This window comes from Aristolochia californica, unplaced genomic scaffold, assembly GCF_029961685.1.
Source record: "Aristolochia californica isolate CCGP_79_NKW_82.1479 unplaced genomic scaffold, dmAriCali1.0.hap1 SCAF_2, whole genome shotgun sequence".
Lineage (NCBI taxonomy): Eukaryota > Viridiplantae > Streptophyta > Magnoliopsida > Piperales > Aristolochiaceae > Aristolochia > Aristolochia californica.
Genome location: NW_027181881.1, coordinates 45318332 through 45340351, shown reverse-complemented (window position 1 = coordinate 45340351; position 22020 = coordinate 45318332). Strand labels below are relative to the sequence as shown.

The window sequence follows — 22020 nt, the reverse complement described above, 5'->3', positions numbered from 1 at the left end:
AGAAGTTGCAAACCTCTTACGAAGGAGTCGAGAAGGTGAAGAAGGTTCGTGTCCAAGAGGTGAGTTCGAATCCTTTCATAGGAAGGCATCTGAGTCTAGTTCAGAGTAATAGTTTTCTTCAAAGAAATGATGAAAAGTTAAGAAAATGTGAGAAGATACTTCAACAGATTAAGGAATCTATTTGGAATTATAGGATTAGGTTTAAGGGGGGGTGTTGGATCATAAATTTGATCCATAACATGTGATCCAAGCCCAATATCTAGAAACTTCAAGATTAAGAAAGAAAGTTAGTAGTTAAGTCAATTTCCAACATATAAGGACATTAAGTTGGCAAAGAAGTTTGAAGAACCAGAAAATGAACGACAATGAATTTGCCATGTAATTGAGATGTTTGTAGTGTGTATTTACTTCTGAAATTTATAAATACTTATGTAAGCTATGTTAAATGATAAGAAGAAGTTAGAGTTGAATACAGAGAGAGTTTTATTCGTTCTTCTTCTTCCGTTTATGTTTCTGAATTACCATGAAACAGAGACGTGAAACAGAGCCTTACAGAAATTTTTTATTTTCAACAATGGTATTAGAGCCTTATAGATTTTTTTTATTTCCAACAAACGTAGTTTTATAGGAGTATTATAATAATTACAAGAGATTATATGAGTTACAGTTTTAACTAAACTACTCTTCCTCACGACCCTTTCGACTATCGAGTTCGTTGGTGTATCCAAGTCAAATACCAAGTTTTCTTGATAACCAATTAACTGGGCAGATGGCCTTGTGTGTCTTATGAAATTTCACTCGCTAATTTCTGCTGGTAGAGGGTTTTCACCAATAGATTTCAATTTTCGTTGGTAGAAGCCGTTTTCCCAGAGAAAATCAAAATTCACTGCAAAAGACTTTTGCCTCAAAAAATTGAATTTATAAACTTGATCCAGAACCTGTGATCCAAGCCCAACATAAGAAAATTTCAAAATTGAGAAAGAAAGTTGGTAGTGAAGTCGATTTCCAACAGATAAGGACGTTGAGTTGGCAAAAAAGTTTGAAGAACCAGAAAATGAATGACAATGAATTTGCCATGTAACAAAGATGTTTGTGGTGTGTATTTACTCATGAAATTTATAAATACTTATGTAAGCTATGTTAAATGATAAAAAAAAGTCAGAGTTGAATACATAGAGAGTTTTATCCGTTCTTCTTCTTCCGTTGCTATTTCTGAATTACTATGAAAGCTTTACAGAGATTTTTTTATTTCCAACAAAGGTATCAGAGCCATAGAGTATTTTTTTTCTTCAACCAACATAGTTTTATAGTAGTATTATAATAGTTACAAGAGATCATATGAGTTACAGTTTTAACTAAACTACTCTTCCTCATGACCCTTTCGGGTATCAAGTTCATTACCGTATCCAAGTAAAATACCAAGTTTTCTTGATAACCAATTAATTGGACAGATGGCCTCGTGTGTCCAATGAAATTTCACTCGCTAATTTCGTTGGTAGAACCCGTTTTTCTAGAGAAAATCAAAATTCACTACAAAAGACTTTATAAACTTGATCCATAACTTGTGATCCAAGCCCAACATAGAGGGAAAGGAAATTGTAGAAATTTTTAAACATAACTAATCATGAACATGTTAGACTAAACCCAAGCCTGCAATAAATCTTAGCTAAATACAAACTCCTTTTGTGGAAAAAATAATTATCAAAGTACAGCAAATCAATAAAAAAAATAGATTTAGAGATATCAAGCTCTTATTTTAATTAACTATTTTTAACCTTTGAAATAAGAAAAAAGGTGAAAAACAAGGATTTTTACTTTGACAGTACTCTCCAATCATCCTTGCAAATCAGTAGCACTTAATCACCCATCCAGGATCCATGTATAAGGTCTAACTCAGAGCTTAGTTTGTTTATTTTGAATGGATCATGGGCCATGGTAACCGTGAAGTCAGTCGCCAGTTATATCATAAGGCCCAATTACATAAGTCTGATTCTGAGAAATACGATTGGCCAATAGACCGGGTTGACGCAGGGTCCGATTTAAAAATCTGACGTAACTTATTCACCTGTGGCCATGGCAATTGGCATCTACCCGGAAAAGACTGTTATCTGGGGCTGTCTGAAATCAAAGGCTCCTGTTCTCCCTTATTTAAATCGCCGGATTCTCGATCCTCTTGCTTATCCGCACTCTTTCGTTTCTACAGCCGAGTGTAGAGAGAGCAGAGAGGAAGAGAAAGAAGAAGCTCTGCAGCCATGGCGTCCTGCACTTCTCCTGCACTCTTGTCCTCCAATCCTAGCTCGTTCTCCTGCAAATCTGCCGCTTCAATGGCCTCTCTACCTCCTCCTCAAGCCTTCTGCCAAACCCTAACAGTCCCTAGATCCTTTAATTGTCTCAGAAGATCCACTTCTTTCCAGCCTTCTCGCGCCGCTAGGCCGATCACTGCCCCCAAATGCTCGCGTAGGAATTTTGTTGTGAACGCAGTAAGTCGGGCCACCATTTCTAGGTGTCTTCCCTTACTCCCTTGTTTTTGTATTGAGCCCTTCGGTTTTTGTGAAGGTTGAGAATTTTGACAAATTTCCATGGCTCGATTGAGACCATTTGTTCTCTGAGACTCTTTCAGCAAATGTGTTTTTCTTTTCCTTTTTTATTTTTATTTTTTCGGTTGTTTATCTTTATCCGAGTTGTGAATTTTCAACTTCGGAGGCCTTACTGGTCACAATACCGATGCCATCGAAAGTCAGCGGCTCAGTTCATGAACTCGCTGGTGACGTTGCATATTCGATAGTCTTACACACAGACGTTTACTGTCGAATTACAAAGGAAAAATTCATTTTCTCTTTTGGGATTTAGTGTCAAATTTCATTGAACAGAATCGGTCTTTCTTTCTGCTGTATTACTCTCGGTAGCTTTTTATTTTTCAGTAAAGTGATTAAGAATAGTTTTCCATCATATACCACACGGCGGATATGATTATTCCGAACTTGGAATGGAGGAAGAGTTATTATTTGTTCAGTTGGTGGACGAGTACTTTTTGCTGTTCATTTAAGACTTAATGACTGCTTGTATCGACAGTTTGATGGAGTTATCCATTTTCTGTTATTGCTATAGCTGAAGTGATGGTTTGCATATAGGAGCCAGTATTGAACTGGTTTCCACAGAAAATCTCGCTCATTAGATAGAGATCCCCTGTAATGGCCTTGAAAGCATAAACTTGGAGCTTACAGGAAGGACGTTCCTCTCTAGATTTGGTTTAACTCGTAAAAAGAAACTTCAGTTTTCTCATTATTTACTATAGAAACTCCGTTTACATAAACTAGAAGAGAGCCGTTCAGGGGGTATTAGGACTATAATAAATCATTTTATAATCAGCATCATTTCAAAAAAAAAAAAAAATCATTTTATAAGAATGAATTATAATCAAATTAACCTTAAGCATTAGGATAATGCATCCAATTGGTAGCTTATTTGCTTCTCCAAGTACAAAGAAGAACAATTCGTGTCTGGAAAATGGCAAATATCTATAGGAGCTGTTCGGAAAGATGTGTGCATCCACATGCTTCCCTTTGATTTACCATTGTCACCTTTTCTAAAGTATTTTTTAATTTAAATGTCTGACTAATACTTCCTGTTCTGTTTTCATCAGAGCCAGCTTCCATTGGTTGGAAACCCTGCACCAGATTTTGAAGCTGAAGCAGTTTTTGATCAGGAGTTCATCAACGTAATATGTTAGACAGCTTTACTTATTTCTTGAATGGGCAATCTATTACAACTTGTCAGTAAATCATAATTTGTTGACTAAGGACGCACACAAAATGTTTAAAAGCCTTTTTGAAAAATTAAATGTAGTTATTTTTTGAAAGTATCTTAAAATAATTTTGGGATTTCTTTACGTTGTTTATATTCTTTTCGAATCCTGATTACTTACATGCGTATACTCTAGAGAACTCTAGGCCTTGTGATACCTGGACACAAGATAACTCGCCCTGGTAGTCATTGAGCTTTGGGCCAGTAGTAAATTATAGATTTTTCTTTATCTGCTTGATGAATAGTTCAACATAAAGTACATAATGTAAAATCCATCCATCTCTATGCAAACAAAATATTTTGGTAATTTATTTTCCTTCAAAGTTCTGCTAATCTGTGTGGTCTTTGCTTATATTAATTTAAAGGCCGACATCATTTATACTCAAGTGTACTTATAGTCTAGTTTGTGGGAGTATTTCCTCCTAATGTCTGCATACATTATACCTCTGTTTCTTAAATGCTTATGATACGAGGATTGTGTTAGGTGGAAATTTCCTATTCTTTTTATTAATTTGACAGAAATTATGTGTTTTTTAAGTTGTTTTTTTAGATTTAGAAGCTACCCCGGCTGGAAATGATTTCTCCCCGGTTTGGCTGCAAAAAGACCAGTTCACTTTCTTTGTCACCAATGAATAGTTCAACATAAAGTAGTCATTTTTCTGTTAAATGTTCAATGACCATGCCACTACTCTATGTTGCTATGCACATGCATGTGATCGAGTAATTCCTTTTGCCATTCCCCTTTCTTTTTTTTTTAAACAAGTCTTGGTTGAAAATGGACCATTGAAATAATTATATCCAAAATTTTGGAACTAAATCATGGTATTCTTAACTGAAAAATCTGATGCAATACGTTGGGAGAGAGTGCGGCATTTCTAACATTGAAATCAAAGTTATCTTTTTGCAGGTCAAGCTGTCTGATTACATTGGAAAGAAATATGTCATCTTGTTTTTTTATCCATTGGACTTCACATTTGTTTGCCCCACTGGTGAGTTGAAACATTCATTCATGCCGCTACTGCATTGATGCATGAATGTTTAGTCTTCTGAGTAAGAATAAGGAGAAAAAATATTCCAAGCTTTGATATAATTCATTTGTTTATATTATCTATATCTTCCAAATTGCAGAGATCACTGCTTTTAGTGACCGATATGCTGATTTCGAGAAAGTAAACACAGAAATATTGGGTGTTTCAATTGATAGTGTGGTAAGTTTGTCTTCTTGTTTCGTTCTAAATGCATTACAAGAATGGGTTTATCCTAGATATCATATTTGCGGCTCTGTCATGAAAATATAATTGGTACCTCCTAAATGAGTCAGGTTATACTAGGGACCAACATTTCATCCTTAAATATTCACAGTATACAAGTTTGAAGTTGGATTATTATGGTGATTTCATGCCAACATTTGTTATTTTTATATGGTTTATCCACATCCCACTTTTCCTGACAAAAGGTTCATTTTGCATGTAGTTTTCCCATCTTGCCTGGGTCCAAACTGACAGGAAGTCTGGTGGATTGGGTGACCTGAAGTATCCTTTGGTTTCTGATGTGACTAAATCTATTGCACAGTCATACAATGTTTTAATCCCACAGCAGGTGTGTGACTTCTTCCTGTCATTCTTTCAGAGTTCATTTCTGGTTACTTTCCTTTTCTGCTTCAAGGAGAAGATTGTATGCTTTCCTACCCCCCTTTTTTTTCTTAACTACCAGAGAAGAAAAAGAACAAGGAACGAATTGCAATTTAGGATCTCTTTTCATCAGTTTATTAGTTGAGTTTCAGGGATTGGTTTTCTTCAATCCTTTTTGACGGTTTAATTTGCCAGGGTATTGCACTGAGAGGACTTTTCATCATAGACAAGGAAGGAGTTATTCAGCACTCCACTATTAACAACCTAGCCATTGGTCGGAGTGTTGATGAAACATTGAGGACGCTTCAGGTACATGATGAATTTTAAAAAAGAATTATGAAATTCCCAAGAGCATTCTTTCTCTCATTTCATTGGCACCTTGTTTCTGTCTTTGCTGCAGGCTTTGCAGTATGTGCAAGAGAACCCAGACGAGGTATGCCCAGCAGGGTGGAAGCCAGGAGAGAAGTCTATGAAACCAGATCCTAAGCTCAGCAAGGAGTACTTTGCTGCAATATGAGGGAAACTCATGTACTATGTGCGTAGTGTTGTTTGCATACAGAGTTTTGTTTACCGTGACTGCCCTTTGCCCGAGTTTAGAGAAATCTTCTGGTCCTCGTGAAAATCTATTAGTTTCCGGTGATTTCTGGAATAAAAGAATTTCACCTATTTTGAGGATCATTCTTCATTTTCGAGCTTCACATTTGGTATATTATGGGAAGTGCCAAGCCCTTGCCACATAAACGGTAGCCTGCTGGGGTAGGATTTGGCTTCCTACGGTTAAAATCCTCTCAAAATCAGAGCTACTAAGTCTGAAGACCACAAATAAGTCAAGAACGAGTGGATGCCTACCAACCACATACTTGGACGCAGGTTTGTCCGTATCGTCGATATGTATCGGGTATCGACCAATATGTACCGGATTTTGGGTATTTTAATACATCCCTCATCAGCCGATATATAGGGTGTACAGGTCAAAGATATAAGGACAAGGTGAGGAGAAAGAGAACGGAACAACTACAGGGTTAGATTTCTAATCCCGTTGAAATTTTCTGTGGGTCAAGGTTGGCTTTTATATGTTTGCTGACAATATGGTATAATGGCTTATATGGTGTAGTTTCAATATGGTCAAATTCTAAATATAATCCATAAAAATTATGAATTATAAGAGCATTTGATCTTGTTTATTCATTCATATCAAATGTTCTTATAATATAATTTTTTTAAAAAACTACCATTTAATTCAATCAAATAACATTGACATTATTAAATGATCAAATTATTTCTAATTAAATGATTTAGCTTTGACATACGGCCATTGTATCTAGGTCCCGTAAAGAGCATCAAGCTTGCAACTAAGTGTTCACTCACCTTTCCATGTCTCCCTCTCCACACGGGTTAAGATTTGCTGGAACAAAATAATGTTGATGAGCCTTAGAATGGAGGTATCATTGGTTCCTCGAATGGACCATTCACCCATGTAACTGAGTAAAAGACCAATGACAACCAAATACGTTTTTTTATTCTGCAAATCAACCTACATCCAAAAGTATAAAGGAATCCTTTTGTCACTGGAGAGAGGGCATAAACTTTAAACAACCAATCACCGCTCTCACCTCTGCTATAACCTTGTTTCGTTAACGATCAGGGTAAGGTTTGTAGGGGCAACTTCTCAACCTAAGAGTTTTTCCTTTTTTATAAGAAAACATCCAAACAGTCTTATTGTCACTCCTGAAGGCAGTGAAAGCAAGTCAGGGAACGACTTGCCGGGCCTATGAGTTCCAACTATGGAATGAACGGTCAGGTTTAGGAGGTCAGACATGCTGCTTATCTTTTTAGAGTCCCCCTCCAACATGCTCTTGAGTCCAGAATTTGAATTTGAATAATCAACCCAACTCGGCTAGAACTCAAAACGACTAGAATCCTGAATGTGGGTCAGAATACCATGAATTTAACTACAGTTATTGTGGAACTAATTCAAATTAAGATTCCGTGCAAATTCCTCACTCTATACACCATTTATATAATTTTTGTAATAAAAAAGAAAGAAAAGAGTTGAAAAAGACAAGAAATGATGGGATAACCTAAAAACAGCCTGGTAGTCAGCTGGTGCAACTTCACTAACAATATCGAGTTTTTTCTCACCAAAGATTCATTACAAATGGATGAATCCCATCTATGACCATACAAGATGCTGGTATACTTAAAAAGAACCATTTGATTTCTATGAAATGGGAGCAGACGGATCGTGCCCTTGAGCTACTGTACATGAAGTAACCATATTCCTCTTCAGTTACATAATCATCTCACTCAAATATCAACAACCATTTGATTTCTACTAACGGGGGACAGACGGATCGTACCCTTAAGCTCTGAAAACTAGCTACTGTACATGAACATATTCCTCTCAGGTAGATAATCATCTCACTCAAATATTAGCAAGCTCAGACCAGGATTGCCAAATTTTGCTAAAGAGGCCTCCTTTCCTCATTATCTTCCTCTCATTCCACAATATGTTGTCAAGGCAAAGGTTATGTCCCCAAGATACTAGAAAGAGTCTTCACCAGACTCCTGAGGAGAACATGTTCCTTGAACCTCTCAATGCTAACAAGATCAGAGTTGGCCACACTTTAAGCCTTCAATTCATCAAGCCCAAGATCCAAATCAAGCACAATAGTCCCAGCCATAGATCCTGAAGAAGGTTCCTCGCAATGTTCAGAACAGCCATGAAACCTCAGGGCGTGCAATAATCTTTCAAGACCTGCCTGGCAAGATCAAAAGCCCCACTCTTTTTGTAGATCAAGTGTAGGTTGTATGCCGCCTCCATATGAAGATCACTGTAACCGGGCTTCGGGTTCTCCGGAAGACTGCAATCCTCATTAGGCAGCTTGGGTATCGGGTAATCCCTCTGGTGAATTGCAAGAACCTTTTCATAATACATAACAGCAAGGGTAACAAGACCAACCTGCTGATATGCCCGAGCAATATTGTACAAGGCTTCCTGTTACATAAAACCAAGCAACACACCAAGTTCCATAAAAAAATTTCCTCAACTAGCATTCAAGAAATAATGAAACTAGACAAGCAAGATAAACAGATTATCCACATGTCTGGGTCCAAATAAATACTCATACCTGGCTGTTTGGACAAATACGAAGACAGTTGTAAAGAAAAGCAAGACCCTGTACAACACACTGGTGTTTGTTCTGTAATCTAAATCCAAGTGCTAAGTTTATTAAAGCAGTCCCTGCAAGTGAAAAAAGGTTCACTGTTTCTTTTCTTAAATTTGACCTATTAATCAGAAAAAAAGAACAAAAGATAAAAGGGTACCTGCACAGAGATTGATAAATGGATTGTCTGGCTGCACTTTATAAGCTTCCAGATACTCCTTAGCAGCTGCTTGGTGCTGGGAAATCATGGAGAGCTGATGCCCAGCAATAATCATTGGGGGCACACAATCAGTGTGCTGGATGCGCATATTATGCAAAAACTTACCATGCTTTGATAGCCGTGATTCCACTTTTGGACCATCTTGCTGCACCCTATAAGCCTGTAGATATTCCTTAACTGCCGCTTCATGCTGCTGAATCATTGTTTGCTGATTCTCACTGATATTCATAGGCGGGTTACGGTCTGTGTGGCCTGCTCTCCTCATACTGCTATGCAGTAACTTAGCATGCTTTGACAAGCGGTTCTCCAATCTAAAAAAATGAAATAGTCTTACTAAAAGCAAGCAATACAAAATTGATGTCCCAAAAGAAAGAAAAAAAAAAAGCACAAAGAGTAGGTTCCTTTCCTCTGAAAATTCTATTACAACAATGTAACATTTTGGGGAAAAACAAAAATAATTTCATGACCTCTTTCCAAGTTGCAAAATCAATTATATTTTGACGAAATAGTTTCAATCAATAACGAATTAACGTACAAAACAAAACGATAATCAACATAGCAGTAATACAACCTGTACTGAAAGGAAAGAGATGATACGTGTGTCACTAGGGAAATGGATCTAACCACTTTACCTTGAGACAACTTTGTAATAGCAATTCCATGCAGCTAAGCTGTAAGGATGCTCTCGAACTATATGTCTCACATAGTCATAGCCATGATTTGGATCCGTGGTATTATATGCTATTTCTGTCAAGGAATGAAAAAAGTTAAAATAAATCCTATTTGCCATACATCCATCAGATAATCTATCATTAAATGATAAACTTCACTATAGAACATTTCTCTCCTTTGAGTTCTTTCCTTTCTTTCAGGATGGATAATAATGGTTTTTCATTAAGGATATTCCAAAATGTTCACTTACGAGCACCTAGTGACCTCAGCCCTTCCTTCTCAACAAAGAACGTATTGTCTGCCAATTTGAGAGTGTTATTAATAATCTGCAATGCCTCCCAATATCTTCGCAAAGATGCCAATGCCTTGCAGAGCTGCAGATGATACAATAAATAGAAATCTTAAGGAATAATCATAAAAAGCAATTAGATCTTCATAAAAGTATTTTTTAAATAAGATCTTCAGAAAAATATAAAGTGGTCTAAACTTGTAATATTGCTTTTTCCAAAGATTGCTTGCGTACTTTTTTGCCACACATTTATAATCTCCTGCATGTGTTAACCAGTTTATGGCAAAAGGAATAATCATAAAAAGCAATTAGATCTTCATAAAATTATTTTTTAAATAAGATCTTCAGAAAAATATAGTGTGGTCTAAACTAGTAATATTGCTTTTTTCCACCGAAAAGAAGAAAAGTAAGATTGCTTGCATACTTTTTCGTCACACATTTATAATATCCTGCATGTGTTAACCAGTTTATGGCAAACAATAGACAAAATAAATCAACATACCAAAAAATTTAATAATGGAGATATTGATTAAAATAGTCTACAGGTTTCAAATAACTGTTAATTCTTTGCCAAAAACACCTTCATAGAAAAAGCAAAAAAGAGCATGATACTGCAGTCAAGGTTAAGTTTCACAAACACACTAAGGCTTATGAACTATGTGGTGCTTAGCAGCCCATCAAGTTTGAAGCAGCAACATCAAAACATAAAGAACAGCAGGGAAAGGGATACTGACATTCAGAATAAGCTGAATATGCTCCTCGTCCTTCAAGAGTTTGGGCAAGGGAGGCTGTCTCCTTTTGGGCTAATGATGCCCCACAGCAACCATGTCAATAATATCAACATCAAAAGCAAAAAAAATCGTGAGCTTTTCTATCCAAGAGGTTAAGAAAAAATGTTAACTTATCAAAAGAAACCATTATACCAGAGGTTCTTCATCTGAATCATCACTTCTCCAGTCTAGTCCAGCAGCCAAAGCTGCTGCCTTTCTTTCCTCCCTAACAGCTGCCATTTTCTGAAGTGATCTCTTTGCCCTTGCAGCCTTTAGCCTATTAAGTAAGAATCAAATCTCTTTGCCTCATTAAATGTCATAAAAAGAGGAGATAATAGAAGCATATGTAATGCCTATGTAACTAGGCTAGCCCTTAATATAAGAAGATACTGATTGCTTGTCATCCAGTTTCTCAAATCCTTTGTAACTACAAAATGATTTCATGGTCAACAGACCATATGTAATGCACTATAAAAAGGAAAAAGCATAGTGGAGGATCTTCAAGATTTTACCACTAGAAATACTATCATTTTTCAAGCAATCTACACATTCCAGTTCCATCTTAATGCCAGTGACCTTGTGGCTACTATTTGAGCACATAAAACTTCAAATTCTCAAGCTGTAAATTTGTAAAGGAAGAAAATAGGGCTGTTGTACAGTCTGTTCAATGGGGAAAAGATCAACCCTCATCAAGTTTTATCAACTCAAGTGCTTTACAAAAAGACTAAAAAGCCCCTAACATAAAAACTTATACATAAGAAAGTAACACCCTTCAATTCCCTCAGGATTTACATAATAAACACACCACTTCAGAAACACTGGTCTGGATCCTTTTTCTAACAAATTACAGATCTACCCACATGAAAATTTACTAAAATACTCCTGACTTCTAACAAAATTCATTGTCAGTCAACCACCCTATATCAATTAGCCTCCCAAGGTATGAAATTACATGGCTCTCTATCACTTCAATATCTAGTTTAATTCTGTCTGTGAAGATTCAAGCAAACATGATTGCTTAAATACTTCATAATGATGAAATTTTGAAATGCATATGCCATAACACAACATGTTAACCACCAAGGGGAACTATAGGATTGGAGTCTATACATAAAAGGGAGAGAACTGTTTTGAGTACAAGATGGATTAGAGTCTGATTTGTGAAAGAAAGTATTGTATACTAGGTTATTTGTTCTGATTGGTTTTGATCTACTCAAACTGGGATTAATGTAATGGAAAACTATAAGCAAATTATGAAGGGATGGGATGCAACTTGTTTCAGCCAAGATTCACGTGTAAGAAGGTGAAAGCAATACCTTAAACTTGATGATCAATCACATTCCAGAACTACTACCACTCATGACCTCTAAAGACTAACATTTTTGTTAGCCAAAGAATTGACTTTCCTCAGGATATTTCATCCAAGACATCATAATCCTATCAGAAATGTCCAGCATCTCATGAAAGTAGAGCATGCTAAGGTGGAGATGACCAGCAGGAGGCCCAACTGAGTGCACACTGAATCACACTCAACCATCAGCAGCTCACAGAAAGAACTACTACACAGTCAAAGTCTGTGAAGGAGAGCACACAAATCTCCTTCAACTGAATCAGATTGGCCAAAAAGGGAAGAGTAAAAAAGGACGATGCTTACTTTTTTTATGGGCCTCAGGCTCTAGGTTGTTGGCAGGAAACTTGTGTCAAATACTTAGAATACAGCAGGTTTATGCTCAACAATACCAATCACAACAAGAATAGAGATAGCAAAATTAAAAGACAATGATAAACAAAGACACCAATAGGTGCGTCCTTCATGTTCAAGTGTTAAAAGAATAGCAGAAACATTTTTTCCATTTAAACAGACATTTTTATCCTTATAAAAGACAATAATTAACAAAGACACCAATAAGTGCGTTCTTCATGTTCAAGTGTTAAAAGAATAGCAGAAACATTTTTTCCCTTTAAATGGACATTTTCATCCTTTTCTTCGCATTGGAGAAAATGATGGTGAGACAACACTCACAAATCAGATGCAGTTGCAATGGGTCTGAAGCCTCGAAAAACATTATCAGCTTGATGATCATCTAATACCTTAACCCTCTCAAAAAGCACTCTTCTTGGGAGCTTTCTTGGTATCTTAACCTAATTCACAAGAGAGAAAACTGATCAATCATAACTATTAGAAATCCAACATTTCATAAACATATCATGGAAATGTATCCAAGACATCAGCAAATTAACAGTGAACATAGCCTTCACATTCTGAACGCAAAATGTTGTGCACTACCACTCCCACACTCATATTGCCAATTTAGATACATAGCTTATCTTCTATATATGTGACCTTGAAATGAGAAAGTGTTAAATTAAAAAGAAAGAAAATGATAAGCAAAATCTTTCAACACAATGTCACAATGTCTATGTATCAACACACACAATATTCAAAATGAAAAATGGAATAAAAGATAAAGTTGGGTTCAAGTCCCAAAATTTCTAGCCCAAATTAGGTCCCTTCCCAGCTAATAAGCACATAATTTTTTCCAAGCCCAAAACATCTGTGTAAACCACACACTCAAGCAGCCAGCTTGAAGCACACCCAGCCCCTTGACACAGAGAACTTTTGAAAATGAAGAGATCACTCTGTTTGTATCCATGGAATTCTTTAAGTTGCACAATGGAAGCATAACAGCATCATCACATATTAATATAGATGAAGTAGCATGCCAATATGCCACAATCAGAAGAGAGAGAGAAAGAAAAACCTGCTGTTCACACAGATAAACCTAAGTACCTTTTGATTGATATGTTCTATAAATAATGTCTCATGAATGCATGAGAAAATTGCATCAACGAAGGCCTCGAGCATCCCTCTGGCATGATAAATTTGTGCAAGTTTCATTCTAATTCTCCCATCAAGCCACCAGGGATCTGATCTCATTGGAGTATTATTATCTGTTGCTCCTTGAAAGGTAAACCACAAAGTAACACAAAAATATTAGCACCAGATAAGTTCTATCAAAATACCACAATAAACATCAATGCAGAGCAGCTTGTCCGTGAATGCTATATTGCTGAACTCCAAAACACGTTACCGGGATCTTTTGGTGGTGACAACAACATGATGGCTTCATCTTCTTTACCCTCTTCAACAAGAAGTGATGCCAGAGTTACACGGGCATCAACATCGTCTTCCATTGTACTTAACACTAGTTCAGTGCAAATTATTGAGTCAATTCCAAGACAGACCATTTAGAAATGCAACAAATATAAAAGCCAGTTCTAATCAGAAACATATTAAATCATGAAAAAGGATACTCCACAGTGTCAATTATAAATAAAAATTGTTTCATTTATATCTTCATAATGTTTCTAAATCATAAGGTAGTCATGTTTGTTAAAGCTTGACCCAGGTCCACTCTAAAATGGTTAGCCAAAGTTAAGATGCCTTTTCCCAACTAAGAACCACAAGATTATTCCACGTTTTAACCGGTGTACGATCATTCCTACAAACACTCCTCTCCCCCCCAAGGCTTAAAATGTAAAAGTTGAATCCAAGTTCATCCTAATGACTACATAAAATTCAGAGGTGTTTTCCCATCTAAGAATCACAAAATTTTCTAGACATTTAACTTTTTTTTTTGTACTTTCCACCAATAATGCTAAGACAAAGCAAGCAAATAAAAAATGTTACTAAGAGACACCTCCATGCCAAAATAGGAAGGCTTTTGAAATCTACTTCTCAAAATTTCACTCTCTATAATGTATGCTCATGTTGGTGGCACTCCACTCTTGTCATTTCAAACAGCATTAACAAAACAAGGAAAAAAGAGGAGCCATGCACCCAGCAGTAACCATTAAGCTACAATGTTTAATTAAGAAATGCAGAATACTTAATAATGTATGTCACTTAAGATTCCTATTTACTTACAGATATGTTATAAAGCAACTGACAAAGTCTCCTTGGACACAGTTCAACAAATTATTACAGAGAAATAAATACGAACTTTAGTAACCTATTGATAAGGTTCTCAACCACCTTTATGGAAAAATGAAATTGCTTTTGATGTTTCCTTCTTCGATGCATAACATTGAGCAACTTTTAAATGCAAAAAGACCTGCAAAAGATTGAGATGCATTTCAAATAATAAAAACTTTACTCAGCAATAAAGACAGAGCAGTAAACAGTGCCTCCAAACTTCAACATTTTCTTTTCGTTTGAAGTAGACAAACTTCTATAATGATAGACAAAGTTTACTATTTGAAAATGTTTTAAAATCCATAATGGTACTCTCTTTCATAAGAAGTTCTAAGAAAATAAAAAACACAAGTAAAAAATCCAGGTTCTCAACTGCACAGGATTTGATGTATTCATCTTTCTCTTTCTTTTCTCTTTAAATATTATTTAGTCACTACCTTAGTTGACTAATACAACAAATTCCTTTTATGTTGGCTTTCCACTGTAACTGGGTATGAGGGGAGGATTTTCTAAGGACATGGTCTGACAGTAGTCCTGGTGGCAAAGCTCCTCTAGAGTAGGATTTGTTAGAAATCTCCTGGCTGTGTTCCTAGGTGTGCCTTAATTTTTTTTTAGGCTGATAAAACAATTGTGTACAAAATGGCCTGCTAAGAGGGCATCTCTTTAGCCCAGATGTAACCCATATACAGATGCCCGCAATATGACAGAGTTGCATGATAAAGCGACTCATAATATCCTAGACTCTAGAAGCAAATATCACTTACAGATGAACTAGATTCCTAATGCAATCACAAAAATCCTTTCTCAAGAACAAAATGTGGCACATTTGTCACTTTCCGTCTCTTATAGAAATATGAAGTCAAATAATATTTAGACAGAAGAGCAAGGGTTTTTTAGCTGTTTTCTGCAAACAGACATTGAATATACACTTTATTTTTGGGAAAATCCGCTGGATCCACACGTGAAGACCTTCATAAGGCCATTAATGTTCATATGTCACAATCTAAATCAGTAGAATCAAATAAGATCCATACCTGGATCCAGATTCAGGCCGCTGACGGTGTTGATTTGAAGTGCCAAATAAAAAAAGGAGCAACCAAGTTACTAGATTTATACAGGGAAACAAAGGGAGACAATGTTCTTCACCAAATCATAATGTTTAGCCGCTTAGCTTTCCAAAAGGATTAAATAAAGAAAGGAGAAAACCGTATGTGTTTTTTTTTTTTTTTTTTAACTCAAGAAGGAAAGACAGTAGGTGCTTAAGACAAATATATGTGGTAAGCATGCACACTAAGCTTCATCTTACATTGTCATATCCAGCAGCTCCTTCTAGCATTAAGTAAAACTTCAAGGCAGATTCATAATATCCAAGCTTCATACAAGAATCAGCAACTTTAGTAATTAAATTACCCTGTTCTTCAGCCTTTTCTCTTTGAAGACACATGAAAAAAGCCTGTGAAACACGTTATAAGAGTCAAGAAAAAGGAAGAAGAACCATAAGGTTATACAATTATCTCCACCTTTCAATTATTTCCAGAAGCAAGCAACAAACCTCAGCCTTTTCCATATTGTTGAGATGTACATGGCAGATGCCTGCATTAACAGCCAGAAACAATGGCAAATCTTCATCAGTGCAGTAAGCAGATTTTGCATGTTCAATTTGCTCAATTGCTTTGGAGTAGGCATTGATTTCCATGTATATTGAAGCCAGTAGATTAACTACACTCAAATCAGCTATATTGGGATGATCTCTGATATAGTCTTCCAGAACTTTGATGGCACGCTCAACATGGCCAGACTTGTGATGCATCTGAAGATTTTTTTTTTAAAAAGAAGAAGAAATAAAGAAAGATAGAAAATCACAGACTTCCAAATAAAATATACAAGCTATGAACATTAAAAAAGAAGAAGAGAATAAACAGATTTTCAGCACAGCAAGGTGCTAATGGTGCAGATCATCCAATATGAATAAATAAAGGAGCAGAAAATTCTCCTCCACCCCTGTCAATGAAAGATAATAGGTAACCGTGATTAGCTTTTTAAATAACAAAGCTCATCAGTCTTGGGATTCGAGCACAGTTATGAAGAAATTGATAATCATAGCACATATCCTGCAATCCCTTGTCAACTTGCCTTACAGTCATCTACTCTTATGCTGCTTAGTTAAAGAAGATGTTCCCAGTCAGCGTAATTTCTTTCCCTTGTAATGTGCCCTTCTGAGAGTTGAGGTTTTTTCCTTCTCTTTGGAGTTGCTACTTTTGTGTTTCCCAAGTAATCTATTTGTTTAGAAACTCCTGAGCAAGTCTCTACCAATATGAGTCCTATTTGCAAGAGTTTCTTTCTTTCAAAGCTTCCTAATTAAATTTGAAGTTTAAGTTGTTTTCTGTTTCAAGAAAGTTTCCTATTTTGATACTTACAATAATTTCTAAGCATGGTAATATGTTTTTTTGAAAACTCCTTCAAGTTTCCTCCACTAGTTCCAACCAGTTGGCATCTATCCTAACGAGGTTAGCATTTCATGAATTCCAACAGAATGTTTCAGCCCATAATTAGCTTTAATTTATTTTTGGTCTTGCAAGTTTTCAATGGTTTCCCCATTTTTCTTGTATCAAAACTAGTCGTTCTCATTAATCTATTCACTTGATAAGCGTCTCCTTTTTATTTTCTTTAAATTTAAAAACTCGGTTCAGAAGTATGAATGCTGCATTGTGCATCTTCTTCTGACTAAAGTTTCTAAATATAAAGAGTCGATTTTTGGAAGTATGATTGTTGTATTGAGCATCTCATTCCAACTAAGGTATAGGTGCTACTACTTTTCTAATATTTCTTCAATTTGTCATTATTTTTCATCACTTTGGAGTGATGCCTATAGACCCACTACCTACAAAGATCAAGAGTGTGTCCAACATCCTACTTAAGTCAAGTCTTTTATTTTTTCCCAAATGGTGATTTTTTTCTGAGCTACCCTTAAAAAATTGAGTAGTCTCTTTTTCATTGCCCTAAAATTGGGCTTCTTTTCCCCCTTTGAAATTGAGCGGAGTTTTTTCAGACTTTAACTGTTTTTTTACTAGTGTATGGAGTTTTATCGTTTGGCTAGGAGTGATTTTTCTTCTCCCATATTTGTTTTGTCCAAGCTGGGTTTCTGTGTCCTTTTGATTCTCAGCTTGAAAGGGATAAGTAGAACAAAAAGTACAAAGAATGAGGTATTTGATAAAAAAACAAAAAGTTAAGTGACTAATAATGAAGAATTTCACAAGTTGTGGTTAAGAACATCAAAGTAAGGGGGAGAATGGAAGATGAAGCATTTGCAATAAATATATTGATAGTTGAAGATCATAGAAGCCACATAGATTTGAGTTTCTTGAAGACCCTTTTTTTGTTGAAGAATAACTTTTGTATTTTCTTTTATGCTTGTGGGGTGAGACAAATTTTATAAAACGCAAAAGGTATATGCTCCAATTTGAAGGGAAGTATTAGAAAGTATAATTAATTTCACTTATTTTCCAAGAAAATGTTTTCTACTTAGAAACTAAATTCCTAGGGTCCATGGACTATAGGGACATAGATTTAATTTTTTATTTTGCTTAAATTATAAATAGGGGGCAGGGTTTGTAAACCCTAATTTTTCCCATTTTTTCCTTCCTACAAAATTCAACAACAAGCAAAAGTGTGATCTTTATATCCTAAGTGGAGATAATAAGCCATAGTTCAGTTTTTGAAATTTAGATGCTACCCAACAAAAACAAAAAGCTTTCTATTAATTTGACCACATGATAAGATTGAAAAGAGCAGCATTGACAAATAAATCTTCTAAGAGAAGAAAAGGAAATGAATAGGATCCAAATGATACATTAAGCAGGTGTATGTACTGATCAGAAAAAGCGATACCTCAACTGCCTTCGTTAGTGCCTCAATATTCTCAGGATTTAGCCCTAATATTTGTTCATAAGATTCGGCAGCTTTTTGATAATCTCCAAGCTTAATATACAGTAATGCACGATCAACTCTGAGGCTCATGTCTTGTGGATCAGCAGTTATCGCTTTAGAAAGGCAATACATGACCTGACCGGTATTTCCATGTTCACTGCATTGGAGGGACAACACTACTTAAAGATAAATCCAATCATAAAGGTTGAGTTCCCTTTAAATATAAGTTTCATGGTAAATATTATCACCCAAACGGTTCCTAAGGGGGTGTTAGTATGTTTGGAATTGTTATACTGGAATTCTGATGCAGGAATATAAGATTCTAAAGTAAACATATCTAGAATATAGAATTCCAATAGCAACGCCATCTCTGGAATTCTATCAAATAACAGATAGATGGTGATGGTGTAATCAAACGGATCTATCAAATAATTGACATATTTTAATTAATAAATGAGAATTTTATCATATTACGGATTCTTTATATAAGATTCTAAAGTAAACATATCTAGAATATAGAATTCCAATAGCAACACCAACTTTGAAATTCTATCAAATAACAGATAGATGGTGTTGGTGTAATCAAACGGATCTATCAAATAATTGGTTTTCTAAGAAGGATAACAGGTATTGTTGTAGAATGTCCCTGATTTGGTAGGATGTCAGAGAAGCTAGTGGGTTAAAAATATTAAAAAAAGTACCACAATAATAGTATTATTATAGTAGTGGGTTCAAAATATTTAAAAAAGTACCACAATAATAGTATTATTATAGTAAATGGCAACATTATTATTATAATAAATGGCAACAAGAATAACGTTTTACAAAATTTTATTAACACAACTTAATGTTGAATGACATTTTTAAGACATGTTAAGTTGCAAAAAGTGAAGTAGGTACAGAAGGAAAAGTTAATGTGTTGTTTATGAAATAAATAGAAGAAGGCCCAACAAGGAAATAAATGGCCCATTCAGTCATTACCAAATGGTTAATTATATATCATGAAAGGTATTTTACAGCATGATATGATGCATGAGCTTACAAATTAAATGGCACTAAGATAAATAACTCACATGGACCGAGTTACAAGCAGTTTCCACAAAGATGGATCTTTAGGACTTAAATGTGCAGCAATCATGTAGAAATTCAAAGCTTTCTTTCTATCTCCAAGAGCATTATATATAAGACCAAGTGTATGGTATGGATCAGGCAAATTTGGAGAAAGAAGAACCACCTCTCTCAACAAACCTATGGCCTACACCAAACATCAGCAGCAAAAATTAGTTGGGTTATCATTCTCTAAAAGAAAGCCAATCAAAAAAAGGGGTTGACCTATTTATTCAAAGAACAATCAGCAAATGAACTCCAACAATAATAACTACAACACTTTGCATATTACCCAGTTTTTCCACACACATTCAACCCTTAAAATTAGTAAGTGGAAACCCACAGAAAGAGGGATTTCCTTTTTCTTTCGAATGTTGTACCCCTTATCCTACTGAGTCTCAAACTTAATACCTAATACTAAACACCCACCATGTACCCACTGAGCCAAAGGCCCAATCCACTAGGATTTCCAATTTCAAGAATCCTAAAGCAAAGAAAGAGACATCATTGTGATCAGAAAACCGAGTCACAACTTTATTTTCTTTTCTTTTTTTTACTTTTTTATTATTTTATGTGTACGTAATGTGCTGGTAGATGGAGGATAAATGTCACAAGCACTTGGAGCATCTCACCTCATCATAGCGACCCGATGCATAATGAAGGGTAGCATCTCCGAGTTTCTTCGTTACCTCAGGGCTGAGTTTCTTCTTTGATCCTTTACGTCTCCCTCTTTTCTTTCTCTGCATATAGAAACAAAATTAGATAGCTGTGTGTCAATGATAAAGGAAACTAAAAAAGACAACATTTTATCACAAAATATTGTTACTGAGCATTTCTCTTGGTGGCAACATCCCCCTTTCTACACAAAAGTTAAATTGGCAGAAAGACAAAAAAGAATAAAACATTCTACAAGTGATGCAAAAAAATTGGACTAGATTAAAAAAAAAAACAGAAAGGGTCAGTGTCAAGTTTACAGAAAAAGGTAGTTAGCCCTACAAGTATCCAAGTAAAAGTGTTAGGCTTTTTAAATTGGGCCTTTTCATTGTACAAAAAGACAACAAATAATTAGTTTTCTTGTTCTTCCATATACTTGAATTGCCCATACAAGTTGCCCAAAGGAAACAAGAACAAACTCTTATATTAGAAGCACATACCTTTCTAGACTTTCTCCGCAAACCAAGTTCCATCAATTCCATTATTTCATCAATGCTTGCACCAAATACATCCTCCTGTTTTGATTTCTTTGCAGAAATATCCCTATTCAAACATCAACATAAATTAATCACATTTCAAAATAAAATATTAAGGACTTCATTTCATATAAATAATATTCAGTGAAGCCATCCAAATACATCCTCCTGTTTTGATTTCTTTGCAGATTTATCCCTATTCAAACATCAACATAAATTAATCACATTTCAAAATACAATACTTAAGGACTTCATTTCATATAAATAATATTCAGTGGAGCCATTTAATCATATTTCATGTTTGACTTTTCAAATTAATAAAAAACTACAAGAAGAAATAAAATCAGCAAGCACTTAGATATGTAATTGAACAGAACTCTTGACTGCTCCCATTGCTGGCACTCACAGTGATTGCCAAACATGTGACATTATGTGGTCAGCTTACATAGACCTCCCAAGGGCAACTCAAATGAATGGGCCAGACACTCTCTTGTACCTAAATCTTAACACATGAGTATTGAGACGTCTAACTTCATAAGATCCCTAATCTTTAAATTGGATTAGTTCTTCGGCAGTTACTTATCTAGTTCGTTTACCAATCAATTTGCCACCAACTTCTGGCATAACCTTTTCAAAATGCTAGTGTAAGCTGGGGCCAATATGAGCAGTGCTGACAAGCAAACTGATGACCTATGCATTGATCCATGAAAAAAACCAAGATTATATGAACTGAGCAACAAATTTAAGAAAATAAAGTGGGTTAATTACGTAACTAGATGCCTAGGGAGAGGGAGAAGACAGAACATTACCCACGGCGATCCTTAAGAGCTTTCCGCTTTCTCTCAGCAAGAGCTTCGTACTCAAGGCGCTCAAATTGTTGATAAGGTAAAGCTCCAGAGGCATCGTTCTCAACAAAATCTAATGGATTCATGCCGCCTTCAAATTGAAGAGTGTACAACCTCTCTTCACCATCTTCAACATCTTCTTCTTCTTCTTCTTCTTCTTCTTCCTCACCTCCTTCCTCAATGTCTTCTTCTTCCTCTTCTTCTCCATATCTTTCAGCAACGGAAGCTACTTCAAAATCAGTCGTTTTAGGTAGTTCTTCAGCCATTAAGGGCAAGCAAGGATTTGAGAAAACCTCGCAGAGAAACTGATTTAAATTAAATACTCGAACAAGATCTTGAGAGGTTCCATTCAAATTTCCCCCTTCCCTCAGGAATGCACCAGGTTGTAGCCAACATTGGTTTGCAGTCTGAGGCAGTTAGTG

At 35.6% G+C, this 22020-nt stretch overlaps 2 protein-coding genes across 4 annotated transcripts; one reads left to right on the top strand and one right to left on the bottom strand.

Annotated features, from left to right (window-relative positions):
* The first annotated feature begins 2164 nt into the window (after positions 1-2164).
* Positions 2165-6113, top strand: LOC137955666 (2-Cys peroxiredoxin BAS1, chloroplastic-like). The gene is made up of 7 exons (XM_068802712.1): positions 2165-2480; positions 3644-3718; positions 4712-4793; positions 4933-5012; positions 5278-5403; positions 5631-5744; positions 5836-6113. The coding sequence occupies exons 1-7, from the start codon at positions 2253-2255 to the stop codon at positions 5950-5952; spliced, it is 822 nt and encodes a 273-aa protein (XP_068658813.1). The 5' UTR covers positions 2165-2252; the 3' UTR covers positions 5953-6113.
* A 1391-nt stretch (positions 6114-7504) lies between these two features.
* Positions 7505-22019, bottom strand: LOC137955536 (uncharacterized). Of its 3 annotated transcripts, none has more exons than XM_068802522.1 (18): positions 21563-22019; positions 20718-20820; positions 20196-20303; positions 19530-19711; positions 18418-18613; positions 16082-16339; positions 15836-15982; positions 14590-14668; positions 13646-13759; positions 13345-13514; positions 12577-12695; positions 10707-10830; positions 10518-10586; positions 9745-9868; positions 9455-9569; positions 8763-9133; positions 8567-8679; positions 7505-8433 (listed from the first exon to the last, which is right to left on the bottom strand). In XM_068802522.1, the coding sequence occupies exons 1-18, from the start codon at positions 21862-21864 to the stop codon at positions 8167-8169; spliced, it is 2961 nt and encodes a 986-aa protein (XP_068658623.1). In that variant the 5' UTR covers positions 21865-22019; the 3' UTR covers positions 7505-8166. The 3 variants fall into 3 exon arrangements, with proteins under 3 accessions (XP_068658623.1, XP_068658624.1, XP_068658625.1); XM_068802523.1 differs by having other exon boundaries at positions 13345-13505; XM_068802524.1 differs by lacking the exon at positions 21563-22019 and adding an exon at positions 21350-21423.
* Position 22020: the final 1 nt, after the last annotated feature.

Bases quoted from the DNA above. Each gene is read 5' to 3' on its own strand.
- LOC137955666 (XM_068802712.1), top strand. From the start codon at position 2,253: ATGGCGTCCTGCACTTCTCCTGCACTCTTGTCCTCCAATCCTAGCTCG. The intron at 5,013-5,277 runs GTAAGTTTGTCT...TTTTGCATGTAG, and splicing joins GTGTTTCAATTGATAGTGTG to TTTTCCCATCTTGCCTGGGT. The intron at 5,404-5,630 runs GTGTGTGACTTC...TTAATTTGCCAG, and splicing joins ATGTTTTAATCCCACAGCAG to GGTATTGCACTGAGAGGACT.
- LOC137955536 (XM_068802522.1), bottom strand. From the start codon at position 21,864: ATGGCTGAAGAACTACCTAAAACGACTGATTTTGAAGTAGCTTCCGTT. The intron at 20,821-21,562 runs GTAATGTTCTGT...ATGTTTGAATAG, and splicing joins GCTCTTAAGGATCGCCGTGG to GGATATTTCTGCAAAGAAAT. The intron at 19,712-20,195 runs GTGAGATGCTCC...TGTTTGGTGTAG, and splicing joins CATCGGGTCGCTATGATGAG to GCCATAGGTTTGTTGAGAGA.